Source organism: Semicossyphus pulcher, unplaced genomic scaffold (genome assembly GCF_022749685.1).
Source record: "Semicossyphus pulcher isolate SPU_LCO1_2020_fin unplaced genomic scaffold, fSemPul1.0.p SCAF_25, whole genome shotgun sequence".
Lineage (NCBI taxonomy): Eukaryota > Metazoa > Chordata > Actinopteri > Labriformes > Labridae > Semicossyphus > Semicossyphus pulcher.
In genome coordinates this window covers 803,304-822,942 of record NW_027211699.1, presented here as the reverse complement: position 1 = coordinate 822,942, position 19,639 = coordinate 803,304, and the positions used below count along the sequence as shown (strand labels likewise).

Sequence of the window (19,639 nt, the reverse complement as noted above, 5' to 3'; positions counted from 1 at the left end):
TACTCAATTTATTTTCATCTATTTTCTTCCTGTAAAAATGCGCTGGCCTCCTTGTCAATATGAGCTGATGAGCTGGTGGGTCCTGTGGCTAGACCAGTTGAGAACCAACTGCCCGGCAAATTAAAGTCCAATATTCACTCTTTTAGCTCTGTCTGCATCTCCGTTCAACTCAGCTCAACTGAAAAGTTATGTGAATGAAGAAAGAAGCCAAAAGTACACTAACTTCATGAAAGAGCACGTAGCTCAAACTTTGATGCTGTTTAGGGGAAAAAAAAACATTTGTAATTTGAGTACAATAGTAAAAAAACAAATAACCTTCCAGTCAAGTGCATCAGTCAATATAATTAATATAATTAGTTCATGGACATCCTTTCGACAGTTAAGGCACAGATTTGTTCATAATGAAACCAGGTATTTATCATGGACGTACAATCACTTTTATCAATACTTCTAGTCCTCATAATAAATGTCCAATTATACGTCCTTATACTTTGTCATTTAGAGATCAGTTCAGGTCATGATCCACATGCAGACGATTTCCTTTACATATTTTTCTTATCACTGTTTACCTGACTGCTTGTCGGTCTTCAACTTTCCCTTTGCGCAATTTTTCCTCCATTGTTAAGTGACTGACAATGTTGGTTAAATTACTTGATTGAAGAAGGTTTCTGCTGTTTTCTGATGAGGAAAATATTTTGTCTCTCCATTAAATGTTATGATGAGTGTTGCTGGATGGATCAGACTGTGTTTTATTCCTGCGTTGTGTAATGTGATCCTGAGATCCTTGAACTGCGCTCTTTTCCTGGACATCTCGGCTGTTAAATCTGGAAAGATTTTCACTTTCATCCCCCTGAAATTCAGCACCCTCTCTTTCTTTGCAATTTGTAAGATAGTGTCTCTGGCCAAATATCTCTGCATTCTAACGATCATTGGTCTTGAACCATGTTTAGTCACAGGCCCCACTCTGTGTGCAATTTCCACTTCAGGTTTGCATGGAAGGACTTTATCTTTAAAAACATCATCGAAGAAAGACTCCATGAATGCCGTCGGATGTCCCTTTTCCACGTCTTTTTAGAGGCCGAATACTCTTATGTTAAATCTACGGCTGAAATTTTCCAACCTCTCTGTTTTTTCTTTTAGCTCTTTGTTTTCTTTTTGGAGAACCTTACAGATGCCCTAACACGTGTAACATGATGTTGAAATACACGGTAATGCAAGAACAAACATGAAGACATGAGGAAAAGAGAAAGAATTACAAAAGAAAGGATTCTACTGTGGCTCACATACAGTGTTGTAATTATGTTGGTATATATATATTTTTAATATTGTTAGTTTTGGCACCAATTAACTATAATGTAAGAAATGACTTTGAATACTTGGAAATATACCAGACATACTGTGTCAAAGGTTTGCTTCCATCTAGCGGTTGTAGCTGGTATGAGGAATCTAAATATCAGTCGAGGATACAGAAATATATAAGTCCAAAAGGGGTCAAATATGTGGTGAGCCTGAACTTTGCACTTTTTATTTTGGTTGATTCTGTTTCCTGTGTGGGCTGTGTGCTGTCTCCTTCACCTGCTTCCAGAGGCTGCTCCCTTCCCCCCACGGCACTGAGGTTGATTGCGCTCACCTGCTACTGCTCTGCAATCAAGCTGGTTACAAGACTGCTGCAGACACAAGCCTCAGCGCCAGAGTATTGTCACTCCACACTGTGGTACAACGGTCTCTCGAGTTCATGCTCCTTGCTTATCTCCCAGTCATATAAGAACCTGACTTTGACCTGTGCCAGTTTGGCATATGGCAGTGAATGAGGAAGTGATGATGAATCATGATCTCATTGGTTAAAGCATGTGTTATGTGTTCTATAACAGCCAGTGTATTGTCCTCTAAATACAGAGAGACAGGGCATAATCTGGTATTCTCTCATCATATATTGTATACAATATACTGATCTTAAAATCCATCAAATGCTTTGTGTGTTTATTCATGAGTTCTGACTGTTGTCTGCAGATTTCCACCACAGCTCCAGCTTTGGGACTTCAGTGGAGTATTGTGCTGTGAGGACACACGAGAGAAAAAGAGGGAGAGACAGAGGAAAGAAGATGGGTTTTCTTACCTCAGAGACAAGATTGAAGAAGAAAGATGCTGAGCAGAAAAAGATCTGTTTTAATGTCAGCTGACCTGGACAGAGAAGAAAGTAAGAGGTGCAGAGAAGACAAGAGGACTTGCCTGAAGAGAGCCAAAAGATTAACAGAGATGGAGAGAGAGAGAGAGAGAGAGAGAGAGGGAGAGAGGGAGAGAGAGAGAGAGAGAGAGAGTGGGAGTGGAGAGACCGAGATGTATAAAGAAGACGAAACAAAATAACAAATACAGAGAGGGTTGATAAAGAGCAGATAGCCGGTGAGTGTTCAGCAAAGACAGAAAAAGAGGGAGACAGAAACTGAGGGGGTCTAGTGTGAGGTCAGTCTGAGGTGAGATGAGGGGACAGCTCTTGAAGTCACTCTTCCCTCTGTTGCTCACTGTACTGTGTTTGGGGAGCCTGCTGACGACTCTCACCTGGTACATGTTTGACAGCAAGTAAGTGTGGAACTACATACGCACACACATTTACTGTCTCTACATTACAGTTGGGCAAGTTTTAGTGTTATAGCAGATTTATGGATGACAAAAGTTGCAGGAGATGCAGAGTTGATTTAGCACTCCGTTTTCCTTTTTTCTGCTCCAGGTATGAGTGAATATATCTCATAGGGCACCACAATACTAAGCTTGGTTATTGGTAATTTATGGAATTTATGGATTTATGGAAGACAAAAGTTGCAGGAGATCTAGATTTGGGGGTTTTGTCCACTTCTTTCTCGTTGCTAGATGGCCTTGGAAGATGCGTTAGTTTTCCTTTTTTTCTGCTCCAGGTATGTGTAATTATATCTCATAGGGCACCACAATACTAAGCTTTGTTAAAGACTGAAGATACGAGCATAAAAAATAGAAATTTAATTTGGAGAACAACACTTTTTCATTTAAAAAGAAGTTTTTTCAAGTTGTTTTTTAAAAGATTTATGCTCACTTTTATGAGTTAATGTGCCATGATATCGGCATGAGTCATAGTATCACAATGTCTTTTGCAGTCAGTAATAAGGGGGATCTTCACACAGTCATTGAAACTTGTATAAGAAACAGTCTGATACAGCATACACACTGGCAATCAAATAAATGTAATTAGATAGCAAAGGTCTCTGCTGGTGAGTTTGTACACTGGTTGTTTATTCACAGTTTATGAAGCTGAAACTAAGTGCTGTTCTGCCCCCCGTCAGTGACTTCACTGACAGGTGTAATTAAAGAACTGTATGGATGTTTGTGCAATATGGTGGTAGTGCAAATGTTTAACAGTATAGAATTAAGAACAGTGCAATGTAAACATACAGTATGTATTCCAGTGTGCGTTAATGTAGCGCATAAATCTGAATAAAAGACTTAATATGAATGTGATGTTAATTGAGGATGAGAGTCAATGTCATGTCGTGGGGTGGGCCACAATCTTACCTGCATGCCTCAGGGTCCTGGAAGTGTACAGGTCCTAGAGAGATGGCAGATTGCAGCCAATCACCCTCTCCGCAGAGCGGATGATATGCTGCAGCCTGCCCTTTACCTTGGCAGTGACAGCAGCGTACCAGATGGTGATGGAGCAGAACTTCAGGAACATTTGCAGTGAAACAAACAATACAAAACATTTTAAACAGGGCCTATTATAACTTTTACATTCAGGGTCCTAGGACTTGGGGGTTATCTTTGTGTTGACTATCTTTGTGCATCTTTGTGAGGAGGGTTGGTCCACAAAGTTACTATTTATAGTGAATGTCTAAATACAGGGTCACTAATTTTGTGCTGCTGCCCTGATTAGATTATCTGTCCCTTGTCTGGCTTCTGCATTTAACACATCTGTCCTGTTTTTTGTTTGTTACACAGCGATGTGGACCCTCACATACCGGCGCCGCAGAGGAAAAGACCCCCAAAGAAATATGACATCTGCAAAGGCTGCAAGTGAGTGCAAACACTGTCACTGCTTCTCCTTAAGTGACCTTTAGGTTCATGACTTTGTTAGATCAAGGCCTGTCAGCGCTTTACAGAGATTACTCACCTGGCTGTGTGTTTGGATGTGTGTATACTGTATGTGTGTAAAAAAAACAATAGCTAAATTAGCTTGTGCAAATAAAAGGATTGGAACTATTGCTGAACCACCGAACCTCTAACTGGTGTGCACATTTAAACACGGATCCAAGAGCCGGTAAATGGTTAACATTTATTGAGCACTGGCAGAAGGATGGAGGTACAGGTGAATGGTGGACGGACTGACAGATGGATGACTTTCTGTACAATAAATGAAAATAAACCAGCGCATTGCAGTGCATATTCAAATTAATATAACATGAATTGACTTACATTATTATGCATCTATTATAATAAACAAGGAATCTATAGGTGTCTTCAGCATTTACACAAGTTTAAAACAAAAAACAGGAGTGGCAGCTTTATTTGTATAAACGATAAGCTCCTCCTACATTCTCCACCCACTCCTGTCTGGAGGGAGCTATAGCCTTGATATTCTTCACAGCCGCCTCTTCAAATGTGTGAATCTGAAGCTTCTTTAGGTGTCTTTAGGTGACAGGATCTGTAGGTTCAAGGGTTACTAACTCTTCTACTAACTCTTCCATCCTTGCTTGGCATCACTTACACTTTTCCCACAGGCCATAAACCCCTCAGCAGTTGGGGTGTCCTGTGTTCCAGTTAGGGATGTAGGCCCTTGGAGTGCCCAACCAAGCTTAGTTGTCCCCTCTTTGAACCGAATGGGAGACTTGTTCAACAGGTGTGATGAGGTGAGGACTATCAGTGCCGATTAGGATCTGAGGCTGTATATTAGAAATGGCATCCAGAGGCACGTTGGGAAATAGCGACAGTGTTGCTGGAGCCTCTTGATAGTATAGGCCTGCGTTACCAGTGAGAGTTTATTGGATGTAAATGCCCCTTCTATTGGATATGTTCTTTTTGGTTTGATGCTGCAGCAATCTTTAGGGTGACTGACTGACGTTACATGGTCTTTGTCTCTTGCCTTATTGTTTGAAGTGTAAGTTTGTTGCCCGCCCCGTCAAGACCAAGACACTCGTCTGCTGAAGGCAGTAACATGTGCTCTAAGCCATCATCAAGGATTGCATAGGTCTCAAGTGTATAATGCTCACTACTCCGCTTGACTTTGACAACCCTAAGTAAGACTTTGGGAGACTTACTTTGAGGATTCATGTATAATACTGAATTTGCTTAACAGACGTTGCAGATATGATGTGCAAGCACGTTCTGCCGCCCCTTCTGGTCCTAGAGACTGTAACATACCCACCATGTATCTCATTCTAACTGCAAACTTATGGAAATTACCTGCATTACCAGGGGGAACTTTGGGAAAGATGGTTTGTATTTCTGCCAGGGCAAGGTGATGTAGCTGACCATATTGTGTCTCTAAAGCTGCTAGAGCCATTGTATAGGGCCACACCCAGCCCTTATATAACCTATAAGCACCTCTACCCTTCTCCACCAACTCCTGTCTTGAGGAAGCGATAGCCTTGAGATTCTTAACATGCTTTGTGTTACAGGGCGGCCATTGAGAAAGTAATGCAGCGTTACTCTAAAACCTGGGAGAAGCAGGAGGACAATTACTTAAAATTGAGGTAAAAAAATGTTTATTTATTTATAAATCTAGCCGTGATGCATGAAATCCCTGTCTCGACTAAGCGATCGTGCCAACTACATTGACCCTGACTGGCACGGTCAGGTGACCTGGCCCACCTACACTCCTTATAAAGCCGCTTTCCCACTGGTCAAAAAATCCGCTAACACCCGGCTTTTTTGCTTAATGTGAAAGGTTACAATCGGCTCAAATGACTCTGCACTAGACCCGGGTAATTATCGCCTCAGCTCCGATCGGCATTGATGGGAACACAAAACCCGGGTCAACACGCTAATCTCCTACCCTTCTCCGGCGCGATGCTATGCTCTGTCCGTAACTTCTGCGACTCCTCGTCATCTCAGCTACAAATTCTGTCTGTCTCCGTCCAAGAAGCCCTCGAACATCGTTCCAAATTTGTCGGAGCCGAGTTTGATAAATAGACTGAATGAGTAATAGATACAATAAAGACCTGACCACCGTAACATCTTCACTGTTTACTAACCCTGTTTGGGTCAGGAAAAACACACCTCCCTTTTTACCAGTCTTGTATTGCTTCAGCAAGCACAGACCTGGAAAAGGAGCCTGACATGTCCAAGAGGTAGGACCGTTTCAACAAAAAGGGCGCAGACCACAACGCTGCCATGCATATGTCCTCGACACACACTGCTTTAAAAAGGGTCATTGACACTGCTATGTGATGTGAGCATGAACCACTGTGGAGGGGTCTCTTTCACCTGCACATAGACTTGGGAGAAGCACTCACAAAGCCATCCTGCCAGCCGTTTCTTGGAGAGGGTTTTTCTAGCTACACCATCCCAGAAACAGACGAAAAGCTGTGCATCTGATGGGGTCTGAGCTTCCAATATATGAACTGGGCAGAGCCATTGCAATTTCGCCTCCTTGGTCCTTGCATGGGGAGGAGGGTAAAAAGCATCCAGCTGTAGGACCCTTGACTTGAAGGAGCTCCTTAAGTTCTTGGGAAGGAAGGAGGGGTTTGGTCTGAAGGTGGCACCGCTACAGTCACCCCAAAATTAGCAAGAAGCTTAGGTGCACCGAGACAGCTGTTCTCTCTCTTTGCGGCCTCCAGGGGCTATGCAACCCCCCCTCCCACCATCATCTCCATGCACAATGCAACACCCCCTCAACCACCACTACCACCACCATCCCCATGGACAATACAACCCCCTCCCCCATACCATCTCCAAAGACTAGGTGAGCAGAGAGCTGAAGAGACTAGGTCACAGAAAAGCTGCTGGCCCAGACGAGGTGTGTCCAAGGATGCTCAAGGCCTGTTCTGCTGAACTGGGGGAGCCCCTTCAGTGTATGTTCGACCTAAGCTTGCTCTTGGGGAATGTCCCAGTGTCGCATCCCTGTCCCCACAAAGAAACACCCTACTGAGCCAGTTGCATTTACATCACACATGATGGAGATCATGGAACTTCACCCGAAGGAACCATGACTACTCTTGCTCTCTTGGGTATTTTATGCTGTTCTTATATGAAATAAGCTTTTAATTTATAAGCTATACAAACTGCCAATCTAGTTAGCTCTTCTTCTTTTGTCAGTCCTAATGGACACTCCTGACCCTCTTGCTTTAACAAAGTCCCTACGTTTCCAAAGGTCTCAGCTGAGCAGCAAGTGCAATGGTTTTGACAAGGCCATCATTACCCAGGCTAACACTCCAGTGGGACATAAGATTGTGTACGATGGGGAGAAGAGGACCCTTGAGGTGACCCCAGAGATTTTCAGCACATTTGCAAAGGTATGTAGTCCGTCACTCATGAATATTACCTCAACATCTGCTGAGATTTTTTCACTGTTTTGCCATAACATAATGTGTCTGTTCTTACTACCATACTTATTTTTATTTATCAACTGCTGCACCAAGGGAGATGCAATCTTGCTGCATGATTTCCTCATTAACTCCATCTCCTCCATCTCGTCCAACACAACTGTCACGTCAGTTTTTCCTACTGTGCGTAGTTGTAGGAAGGGTTTCTCATTAACAACCCGAATCCAGTGCAAGCAGCCTGTTGCCTTGCTGCAATCCAACTTGGTCCTAGAGGAGATGGTCTAAAACTCAGCAATGGGATTGACCAATCTCTTTTTGCAGCCAAGAGAAACTTCACAAGTCAGTGTTTACATCAGTCAATCCTAAATCGTCCAAAACTGAGTGTAGTGGACCAGATTGACCGCATACTTTCCTCAGCAAAGGATAGTCAGGCAGGGAGGAGACCTGCGTGGTTAGGCTTTGGTTTGCTCAGCATCAGGTTGGACTGGATTTTGACAGCTGCACATTTTGCTACATGCTGGGCTGGCAGTCACTGGCGACCTCAAGATTGCTGAAAATCTCCACTGACACACAGGAATATACATTAGCAAGTTTAGCGTTTCATTTCAGTGTTACCAGCCTGTCAGAAGGATTTACAACTTTCAGAGGCAGCCAGCCGTCATCTCTCAGCAATGCCACTATTGTCCGTACTATGACTGATCTTGGCCATGTTCTCTAACTTGTAGGCTCCAGCATTAGTGTGCTTCCAGCTGACACCACGCTCTCTTGCTGCAGCTTGACCCAGACCAAGTGCTCAGTCATAGGCTCCAGGGTGACAGGCTTTCTTTATTGTCAGTGAAGTCCTCTGTCTCCTCGACCACCTCAGCCATCAAACTCAACAGCTGTTCTTGGGGACCATTTTCAGTGCAAGGTGTGAGGGAGCCAAAGTCCAGCAGACCCCTCTCCATCTTCAGGCGATGGGTCAGATACCTCAGTAGGTTGCTGCCAATGATGAGGTCGTCGCTCTGTCATAACCACACACCTCCACGTCCAGCTGGGCTGCAGGGTTTGTGCCCCTTGTTTTTCGTGGCTACGGTTCTGGGACACTCAACGTGTGATCAGATGCATAGTAGACAAAGCACAGGTGATTTGCCCTGCAGTGGTAATTAATAGTGTGTCCAACATCCCAACATTTTTTCACTGTTTTGCCATAACATAATGTGTCTATTCTTACTACCATACTTATTAATTTTATTTATAACCATGCTCTTTGAAAGGCGCTATGCCAAATAAAATTTTACTATCGAGAAGCCAACAGTTCAGTTGTTCAATGCTAACAGGTGTTGTTGACCATGTTCAACATCTTATTTTAGTGCTTTAGCACGGTATTATTTGCTAATTAGCATAAAACACAGAAAATATTATGAGCTGATGCTGATGTTAGGTGAAAAGTTTAGTGTGTAGTATTTAAATTGTAAAGTTTTTACAATTCATCCTGAACCAAGTCTCATAGCAATCTATCTTCTCAGTAGTTGAGACATTTTGCTCAAAAACATGACTGTCAACTTCCTAGCAGATTTTAACAAGTTGGAATCCTGGTTCAGACGAAGGGGGCCTTTCTGTGTAGAATTTGCATGTTCTCCCCGTGCACGCATGGGTACTCCGGCTTCCTCCCACAGTCCAAAGACGTGCTTGTTGGGTTAACTGGTGACTATAAATTGCCCTGATTGTGATTGTGAGGGTGAAAGGTTGTTCTTCTCTATGTGGCAACCCTGTGATTGACTGGCGATCAGTCCAGGGTGTACCTTGCCAGCTGTGATGGGCTCGAACTACCCAAGACCTTGAACATAATAAACTGTATCAATGATGAGGAGATGGACCTGGGAATGGTGAATAAAGGGACCAAATTTCACAGCACTTGTTTTTTAAAGTAATTTCACTAATTACTTGACAAGTATTCGGTACTAATAACGCCCAACTCTTTCCACAACTTTCTCTTGAAAATTTTGGAAAGTGGAAGTGAGATATTTTATCGAATGTTCACTGTCAAGAAGTGATCATCACGCCACAGTTCAGATCTGAGTATCAAAATTAGTATCAAATTATGAGTTATCCAACTCCTGAAATTTACCAGGGGACATCCAGATTTGAACTTGGGACTTCTTGATCTGCAGTGAAATGCTCTGCCACTGATATGGTTACAACATGGATGCAACACCCGTGTCATGGGATATCTCCTCTAACTAACCAAACAACAGTATAAAAAATATATGCAATTATGGTGCTCCCGGACCTAAAAGTACATTTGGTAAATCATTGAACCGCGGAGCTTCTTCCCTTTTAGTGTATTGACAAAGGTTATCTGTAGTTCACAGGTGCAAAATAGCAGCCAGAAACAGCTGCTACATATTTCTAATAATCAGGCACAGTGATCACTGTGCAAACCATATAACCATAAAGTCGTGCAAAGTTAACATCCTCTCTTTTAAAGGTACACACTACAGGGCTTTGATGTCAAGTGATGCGGAAACATTTGCAAATGAGATCCAGCACTAGATTTCACACAGGGAGGACATTATCATCAGAATAAGTGATTGTTTAGTAATACTTTTTCCATTGGTGGTGATTCCAGGAGCATCCTTTCTCACATAAAACATGGGACACGTGTGCTGTTGTTGGGAATGGAGGGATCCTGACTGACAGCGGCTGTGGAGAGATGATTGATTCAGCTCAGTTTGTCATCAGGTGAGAGAGGTGGTGAACTGAGAGACTGATAAACATGTTAACCAACAGAATTCGATTAATCTCTGGTTTTTACTCATTCAGGTGCAACCTACCCCCTTTGGAAAATGGATACGAGAGGCATGTGGGCGTTAAGACTGACCTTGTAACTGCGAACCCAACAATCCTCATAAAAAAGTGAGTGACAGGATCAATCTGACAGCACTGTCACTTTAAATGTTATTTTGTTGCTGTTGTTGCTTCACATCTGCTGTTTATTTTCAGGTATGGGTCTCTGACGGGGCGTCGCCATCAGTTTGTGGAGAATCTGCGTATTTACGGCAACTCCCTGCTGCTCCTTCCAGCCTTCTCCTTTGGCTTCTGCACTCCTGTTTGCCTGCGGGCCGCTTACACCATGGAGGACTTTGGAAAGCCCATGCAGCCAGTGTTCTTCAACCCTGAGTACCTTAAGAGTCTGGCCGGCTTCTGGCGCGATGAAGGCCTGCGTGCAGTGCGTCTCAGCACCGGTATCATCATGGCTAGCCTGGCACTGGAGCTCTGCAGCAACGTGCATCTATACGGATTCTGGCCCTTCAGTAGTCACCCACACGGACTCTACACCCTTACAAACCACTACTACGATGACATAAAAGCTAAAAAACAATTCCATGCCATGCCGGCTGAGTTCGACCTATTGTTGCGGCTGCACAGTCAGGGAGTGCTAAAGCTTCACCTGGGAGATTGTCGCCCTAGAAAAAAGTAGACCCTGGGACAGCTTACAGAACAGTAGAAAAGTGCCTTTTTTAAAGCCAGTCTCTCATGAAGTCTTTTAATTTTTTTTTATATAAAAAAACTTCATGATTTAATAATATAATAATATATTTTATTTAATGAATGGACCCATATTTTTGGCTGATGACACAGATTACATGTGTCCAAGCAAAACAGATACCAAGACATCTACACTAAAACTAAAATGCAGTAAACCTTCGTCACTATAAGGGCCTGTGTACACTAATGGTGTTTTTTGTACTGGCGACGCCTATTTTGTATATAAAACCAAATCTGCCCACCGTATTCAGCGCTCAGATTCATCAGCGCAAAAATGCCCTCGGCATCATCTGTTTTTTGTCACTGCGTTTACAGCACTCTCATTTCAAAATACACTCCCTTTAGATTGTGTGCCCTGCCCTCATTGTGTTCACTTGTGTTGATTAGTCTCACCTGTCCCTGATTACCCTGTGCATATTTAGTCTCTGTGTTCCTACCCTTCTGTGCCAGTTCATTGAGTCTATGTCCTTCCTCCTGTGAATACGTTCCTCGTGTTTCTAGGTTTCTTTTCTTTTTGTTTGTATTTCACTTGCTCTGCCTTTTTGGATTTTGCCTTTTGTTTTATTTAAGAAATTCATTAAGTCTGCACCTGGGTCCTTTCCCTTTTCTGTTTAACCTCAAATCGTGACAACAGGCAACATTAAAGCAAATCTTGTGGCTGAGCTGGTGTACTGGATTTCATTAGATTTTCCAGGTGTACCTAATGAAGTGGCCGGTGAGCGTAGTTTGACTTTTGAAACACAGCCGTGCTTGTCAATGTCACTTCTCCATCACCGACCAATCAATATCAAGAAGGGGTGGGACTTCAGATATTAACTTTGTCAACAACAATGGCAGAGGAGAAGCTTATCATTTTGTTTTCTTGAGGGTACAATTTCCAGGTCTAGAGCTGCTGCTAACGCCAGGACACGATTCCTTTTCATTGTTTTTATGTTTTCTTTTTAAAATTTCCTGTAATTAAAGCAAATATTAAGCATACAGAGCAATTTAAAACAGACTTAATGGTCACTACCAAGCAGGGAAGCAGAAGTGTCGTCAGACAACTTCGTAACCTAGTAACGCTGGGAAACGGTCTGAAATTGAGGTTGTGGGCGCTGCTAGTGCAAAATTAGCTGTTAGTGGACACAGGCCCTAAAACTAGGTGTATTTACTACCATACGTGTTCCAGCTGGAGTCTGAAAGGACTCATTTTGATTTGAATGGGAAATCCTTTGTGAGGCTTAGGTCTACAATGTAGTGCCTTATATAAATCAGTTACTAACTGACCACAGGAGCTTTTAAAACAAACTGAAAGTATTTTGAAGTTACTCAAATACCTCCTTTACATGAAGACTGTCTTGCTAAAACAGCAGCACGCTGAATGTTGTGGTTGAAAAGCTCATCAAACACTTATCACTTGTTGAGGAGAAATGTTTGGTACTCACATTTTTCAAACATTGTTAAAAAAATCTGGTGCTGGTTGTGAAAGATGATTTCTGCACTCTGACACTGATGTCCCTGGAGCATCACCTACAAACCATCATGGCCGCCCTCTGTGGGCAAAGACGCCACAGAAAGAAACAGGAATAGCAACACTATTAAATAAAGTTAGCTACGGTTATAGTTATGTTATAATGTGCCACCCATCCTCAAGTAACTGGACAGGAAATGGTACCAATTTAATTGACTCTGATCTAAGATGATATGATTGTGAATTGTGCACAAAGAGTGAAAATGATAACTTTTGGGTAACCTTCCTTTGTGTCTGCATCAAGTCTCGGGTGTAATATTTGCAACTGGGAGTATTGCCTTTCATGCTGACATTTGTAAAGTCTTGAAGGGCCGCTTTGCTGATTTTCAACCTCAGTCCTATCATGCTATTATGGTATTAAAAAAATGCAATTTCGCTCTGTGCCTTTGGAGGACGCTATCAGCTTCTCCAATGGACCCTGGAAAACCTCCGCCAGATGTTATTGCTTTTATCGATGACAGAGAACACCAGCTTTGACTGACAGTGGCTTTTTCCAGGGGTGAATTTCTCCTTTAACAGTGATTTTTATTGTCAGAAATTGTGAGCCAACTTTAGAAACATTTTTGTGATTTTACTTCTGTTTTGTAAACAACACAAAGAGGCGAGAGGGAAAATTAAATTGATGTGTGGGAAAAAATATTGATCAGATATGCTTTGTCAGGAATGATTTAGTGTCTTTGAGCCTTAGAGTACCCAAAACCTGCCAAGTTTTGTCCTTAGAATGCAGAATTTCTACTTACAAAAGCCACATTTGGCTAGTTTTGGACACAGTTTGGAGGAGTGCCTTGGGATTGGGACCCAGCTGGTCCCGCAGGACCCAACGCGAATCAAAAACAAACAGCGGGACTTTTGCGGGATGAAAATTGTAGAAATTAGTCCCCTTATGTTTGACAATGAATACAGTCTTGAAATAACCTTGTTTAAGAATAAGTCCTCTTTGCCTACATGACTATACAGGATTCAATGAAAGTCCTCTTATTCTCTGCCTCCTTGCGTTTTAATGCACCTGACTGTCGGTGCCACAGGTAGTTATGTCTGAGGATTATAATAAATTTACCAACGGGAGCGGGCAGTTATGGTCAGAAATCCAACGGGAGCAGGAGCGGGAGCAGGAGCGGGAGCAGGATTGTCCTTCGCAGGGCTCTGGCAGTTTGTACTTGGTGTTAGTTTTTTGAATGGAACAATGTTTGATTCACTGATTTATTAGCAAAGACTTTTTCCAGCCCCTTTATGAGCATTCTTCTATTGATTTGCTACATCTCACAAAACATTGTCGACCTGATGTAAGCCGTGTGCTGGTGTAGTGTATCACATGAATCCAAAGTAATTTTTCTATTCATCATTTGCACTTTTTCCAATACAGTTGGGATACACACAGATCAGCCATAACAATATGACCATGCACCTGCCTAACATTGTGTAGGTCCTTTTGCCAAAACAGCCCTGACCCATCGAGGCATTGACTCCACTAGACCTCTGAAATTGTGCTGAGGTATCTGGCACCAAGACGTTAGCAGCAGATCATGTAAATCCTGTAAGTTGCGAGGTGGTGCCTCCATGGAACAGACTGGTTTATCCAGCACATTCCACAGATGCCCGATTAGATTGAGATCTGAGGAATTTGGAGGACAAGTCAACACCTTGAACTCGTTGTCGTGTTTGTCAAATAATTTCTAAACCATTATTGCAGTGTTGTGGGGCGTTTCCATGAAGGGGTGTACTTGGTCTGCAACAATGTTTATATGTGTTACGTGTCAAAGTAACATCCACATGAATGGCAGGACCAAAGGTTTCCCAGCAGCATGGTTCAAAGCATCACACTTCCTCTACCGGCTTGCCTTCTTCCTATGGTGCACACCTTTCTATCAGAACCATTATTAACTTTTTCAGCAATTTGAGCTACAGTAGCTCTTCTGTTGAAGCGGACCACGCGGTCCAGCCACTGTTCCCCTCGTGCATCAATGAGCCTTGGCCACCCATAACCATGGCTGGTTTTCCTTCCTTGGACCACTTTTGCTAGGTCCTGACCACTGCAGACGGGAACACCCTAAAAGAGCTGCAATTTTGGAGATGCTCTGATCCAGCCATCTAACCATCACAATCTGTTCACTGACAAACTCGCTCATATCCTTGCTTCCCCACTTTTCCTGCTATCAACACATCAACTTTGAGGACAAAACTGTTCGCTTGCTACCTAACATATCACAGCCACTGACAGGTGCCATTGTAATGAGATAATCAATGTTATTCAGTCGACCCGTCTGTGCTCATGTTGTTATGGCTGATCAATGTAAATATCATTTACATTACTTCATCTCTCTTGCGTGTCCTACTGTAGGGCATCAGAGTGCCTGTTATTCACCTGATAGGACTGTAGAGACCCCCCGATCTTCACCAATCAAAATCAAACACAGCTCTTATTCTGACAACGAGAGCAGGACAATACCCACATTTTCAAGGGTGGCAAGGGTGGACAATGTGGTATCCCTGATGAATAGACCCTCAAAGAGACTTAATCTTCACCGGCTTATTCCTCTGTCTGTGACTGATCTCTGTGCTGTATATTAAAGGAGAATTTCTGTATTTTTAAACCTGGGCCCTATCTTGACAAATTTATGTCGAAATGACTCATAGGAACAAAAACTTTTGGAATCGGTCCAGTAGGTGGTCTCCACCCTCGCCACGATACGGCCGCAATGGCTGCAATATAATCCCCTGGGGCAATTGCGCCCGATCAAAGTACGTCCACTAAAAGAGCTTGTTTTTGCCACTGACAGGCTCAGATTGTTACTCCAGGTGTCTGACAACATCACAGAAATGATCCCTACAAAGATTGTCCTTGTTTTAAAGAGTAAGATCCTTTTTATGCAACCAGATACAGAAGTCTCGCTCAAGGAGAAGTCTCGCTCTGAAATCTCGCGGGTGGTGAGATGTTACCTGATCAGGACGGTGGGAACGAGTTAGAGTTGGAGAGAAGACAAAGCGTAGGTTAGTATATTTGTTTTATCCTCCTCTGCCTGTTGCCCCTCTCTCTCTCTCTCTCTCTCTCTCTCTCTCTCTCTCTCCCTCTGAGGGCTTTTAGTTCCAAAGTGTGTCTCAATCCTAAACTGGAAGATGCATATTGTTACTGTTAAGTGAAATATATCTCAAATATTGACACAAATACATAACTATGCCACAGGGTAATTCCTCTGACCTGGATAGCTGCCCGAATTCTTTATTTCCCCCACAAACAAACAAGTCTGAGCAGCATAACCTAGAATAGTTTTGGAGACATAAGGCCAAGCTGCCAGTCACAAATACTCTGAGCAGATGGGGTCTTTGAGTGTCCCCATAGCACGTCCTCATATCTCCCCTTCCACACGCTCTGAAATGCTGCCTCCTTTGACAGGAAGTTGCCCTCTAGTGGCCTCAGTTGGCTCTTACTGTAAAGCAGCACCAGCTGTGTGTTATCCATTTAAACTTCATGTTGTTTCCTCCTCTTAAGCAGAGGAAAGTGAATACTTGACAAACTTTGCTCACTGAGGAAGGATTTAATGAGAGCTGATTGGCCTCTAGGCAGAGAGAGTGACGCTGACAGGGAAACTCTGAGTAAATCACCTGTGGCTTATTGCTGGCAGAGCGGCGTCAGTGCAGCCAGTGTCAATCACTGGTCTGTACAGCAGCTGACAGAAGACCTTCTTGAGGTTTATGGCTGTCTGTTGTTGCTGGCTGGCTTGATGAACAGTAGTGGAGCCCAGAGGTGAGCAAACCAATCAGAAACACTCGAGCAATCCTGTGATGGTACAAAGACAAAGGAAGCCAAGTCGCAATGCCTAATAACCTCTCGTTGGTAATAAGTTCCTCAGTTAGTTCAGTCACAGGTCGGCCATTTTCCTCTGCTCAGGGTTGGAAGCTCAAATACTGGTATAAAGTTGTACTACCATACTACAGGCTGTAAGTCTCTGATAATCCATATTATATCACGGCCAAGTAAGTATCTTTAAAAGCAACTGGATAATAAAAATCCAGAGGGGCATCGAGACATATCTCAAGGTAAAACACACAATTGATAACTAGGGTTGTCACCTTCCATGCAGAAAAATAAAGTAGCGGGCGCCCCGCTCCTCGTGGCCAGATATGAAATCTGTAACGTGCTGGCGGAGGACCCAAATGCAACACACAGACAACCAGGTACAGTTCACAGTGTCCTTTACTGATAGCTTCAGGCACCACTATTGTGATAAAACAATACACACCTCAAACTGGCAGAGAAACAGGAGGACTGAACAAAGTCTCGTAGTCTAACTGTGTTGTGTAACAATACCAAAAGGTAACTTAAGCCTACAGCCACTTCCTAGCTAACAGTAAAATATGCCAGTAAGTGGCTCAATACTAACGTTAGTTGTTATCTGATAGTGGGTAATTGCTTATTTAATATTTTGTATGACCTTGAAATATGGCCAGATATTATTTCATCGTCTTTTTAATTTCTCATCTACCAAGAAGCAGTGTAATGATACTGATTTGTCAGATCCCCCAACTGTCTTTACTTCATTTAAATTACTTCATTCATTTACTGCATTTAAAGTGATATCACTCAATTTTCATCTATTTTCTACTAGTCAAAATCAGCTACCCTCCTTGTCCATATGATCTACCCTTTCTGTCAATATAGCTACCTCACTTTAAATACATTTAAAGTGATATTACTCAATTTATTTTCATCTATTTTCTTCCTGTAAAAATGCGCTGGCCTCCTTGTCAATATGAGCTGATGAGCTGGTGGGTCCTGTGGCTAGACCAGTTGAGAACCAACTGCCCGGCAAATTAAAGTCCAATATTCACTCTTTTAGCTCTGTCTGCATCTCCGTTCAACTCAGCTCAACTGAAAAGTTATGTGAATGAAGAAAGAGGCAAAAGTACACTAACTTCATGAAAGAGCAAGTAGCTACAACTTTGATGCTGTTTAGGGGAAAAAAAGACATTTGTAATTTGAGTACAATAGTAAAAAAACAAATAACCTTCCTTAAAGTAATAAAGTTAATTTGTATGTCACATACCAAAACCAGCTTTACTGAGTGCTTTACACAAACACGTGTAACATGATGTTAAAATACACGGTGATGCAAGAACAAACATGAAGACATGAGGAAAAGAGAAAGAATTACAAAAGAAAGGATTCTACTGTGGCATACATACAGTGTTGTAGATATGTTGGTAAAATGTTTTTTTAAATATTGTTAGTTTTGGCACCAATTAACTATAATGTAAGAAATGACTTGGAATATTGGGAGATATACCAGACATACTGTCAAAGGTTTGCTTCCATCTAGTGGTTGTAGCTGGTATGAGGAATCTAAATATCAGTCGAGGATACAAAAATATTTATGTCCAAAAGGGGTCAAATATGTGGTGAGCCTGAACTTTGCACTTTTTATTTTGGTTGATTCTGTTTCCTGTGTGGGCTGTGTGCTGTCTCCTTCACCTGCTTCCAGAGGCTGCTCCCTTCCCCCCACGGCGCTGAGGTTGATTGCTCTCACCTGCTGCTGCTCTGCAATCAAGCTGGTTACAAGACTGCTGCAGACACAAGCCTCAGCGCCAGAGTATTGTCACTCCACACTGCGGTACAACGGCCTCTTCTAGAGCTCTAGCGATCCAATTGAAAGAATTGAAGATTTTTCTGTTCTTGTGATTTTTTACTTACCCTTGTTCTCTCTCCTTTTTTCCAGTGCCTCACTCCTCGCCTCACACCAGCCCACAAACCCAGCACACTCTCCAGGATTTAACCCTCACTGCCTGTCACACTCCTCTGGATCCTCTCACAGCCCTCGGACCGTGGACTCCCCCCTCCCTTGCACAATTCCTCCAAATAAAACCTGTTAAAAGCTTCTTCAGTCTGGTTTGCATTCTGGGTTCCAATTTATAACAAATCGTCACAAATTATTGGTTAATTAAGATTATTTGTGTCACATTGCTGTCATATATTTAACAGTAATGATATCTTGGTCTTTTTATTAATAAGATCAAATTAATTAAAACACGACTCTTGAACAGTTTCTTTCCCAAAGATTGTGTGTATGTATTTTTAAGCACCGCTTGTAGGGTCACTCGCAATTTGTTGTATTCTGTATATAATGACAATAAATGCTTCTTATCTTATTTTTGAGAGCAGGTTTACAAAAACCAGATTTTTGTCCCATACATACATCACTCTTATTGTTAATAAAGAGCTCTTACATGATTTACACTGAATTACAAAGTACTTCCTGGTTTGAGGTCATTGTATTTCTGCTGCTGGTTTGCGCATTTAACCTTCAAGATAAAAACTTGACGTTTGCAAGTCATGGACACACACATAATCCTGCAAAACTAGTTTCACTTACGACAAAGTTTCTGAGAGAATAAAACCATGAGACGGAGCTGAAGGAAGTTTTATTCTCACCATGATGTTCTTCAGTGTTTCCCTTTTCTTCCCCTCTTTTCTTAAAAATAATGCAAATAATGCAGTTTTTACTGCACTACATATGTTTAATAACTTTAGTCACATTGCAGATCAGATAAATAATTTAAAACAGTCACCGAATATGATATATAAGATAATATAAGATAATTTACTTATTTACAAGCAAAGAGATGTACAAATTGATGCATCAATGATTTTAATCCAATTACACAACATACTGAAAAGGTAATTGATACTCGATACTACTGCCTTAGTTCATGCTCCTTGCTTATCTCCCAATCATATTAGAACCTGACTTTGACCTGTGATAGTTTGGCATATGGCAGTGAATGAGGAAATGATGATGAATCATGATCTCATTGGTTAAAGTATGTGCTATGTGTTCTATAACAGTGTTTATTCATGAGTTCTGACTGTTGTCTGCATATTTCCACCACAGCTCCAGCTTTGGGACTTCAGTGGAGTATTGTGCTGTGAGGACACACGAGAGAAAAAGAGGGAGAGACAGAGGAAAGAAGACGGGTTTTCTTACCTCAAAGACAAGATTGAAGAAGAAAGATGCTGAGCAGAAAAAGATCCGTTTTAATCTCAGCTGACCGGGACACAAACAGGAAGAGAAGAAAGTAAGAGGTGCACAGAAGATAAGAG

At 42.2% G+C, this 19,639-nt stretch overlaps 1 protein-coding gene across 1 annotated transcript; it reads left to right on the top strand.

The window, feature by feature from the left end:
* The first annotated feature begins 2,476 nt into the window (after nt 1–2,476).
* LOC138604291 (alpha-2,8-sialyltransferase 8F-like) lies at nt 2,477–10,968 on the top strand. The gene is made up of 7 exons (XM_069676187.1): nt 2,477–2,577; nt 3,964–4,038; nt 5,640–5,714; nt 7,334–7,475; nt 10,117–10,229; nt 10,311–10,403; nt 10,491–10,968. The coding sequence occupies exons 1-7, from the start codon at nt 2,477–2,479 to the stop codon at nt 10,966–10,968; spliced, it is 1,077 nt and encodes a 358-aa protein (XP_069532288.1).
* The last annotated feature ends 8,671 nt before the right edge of the window (nt 10,969–19,639 follow it).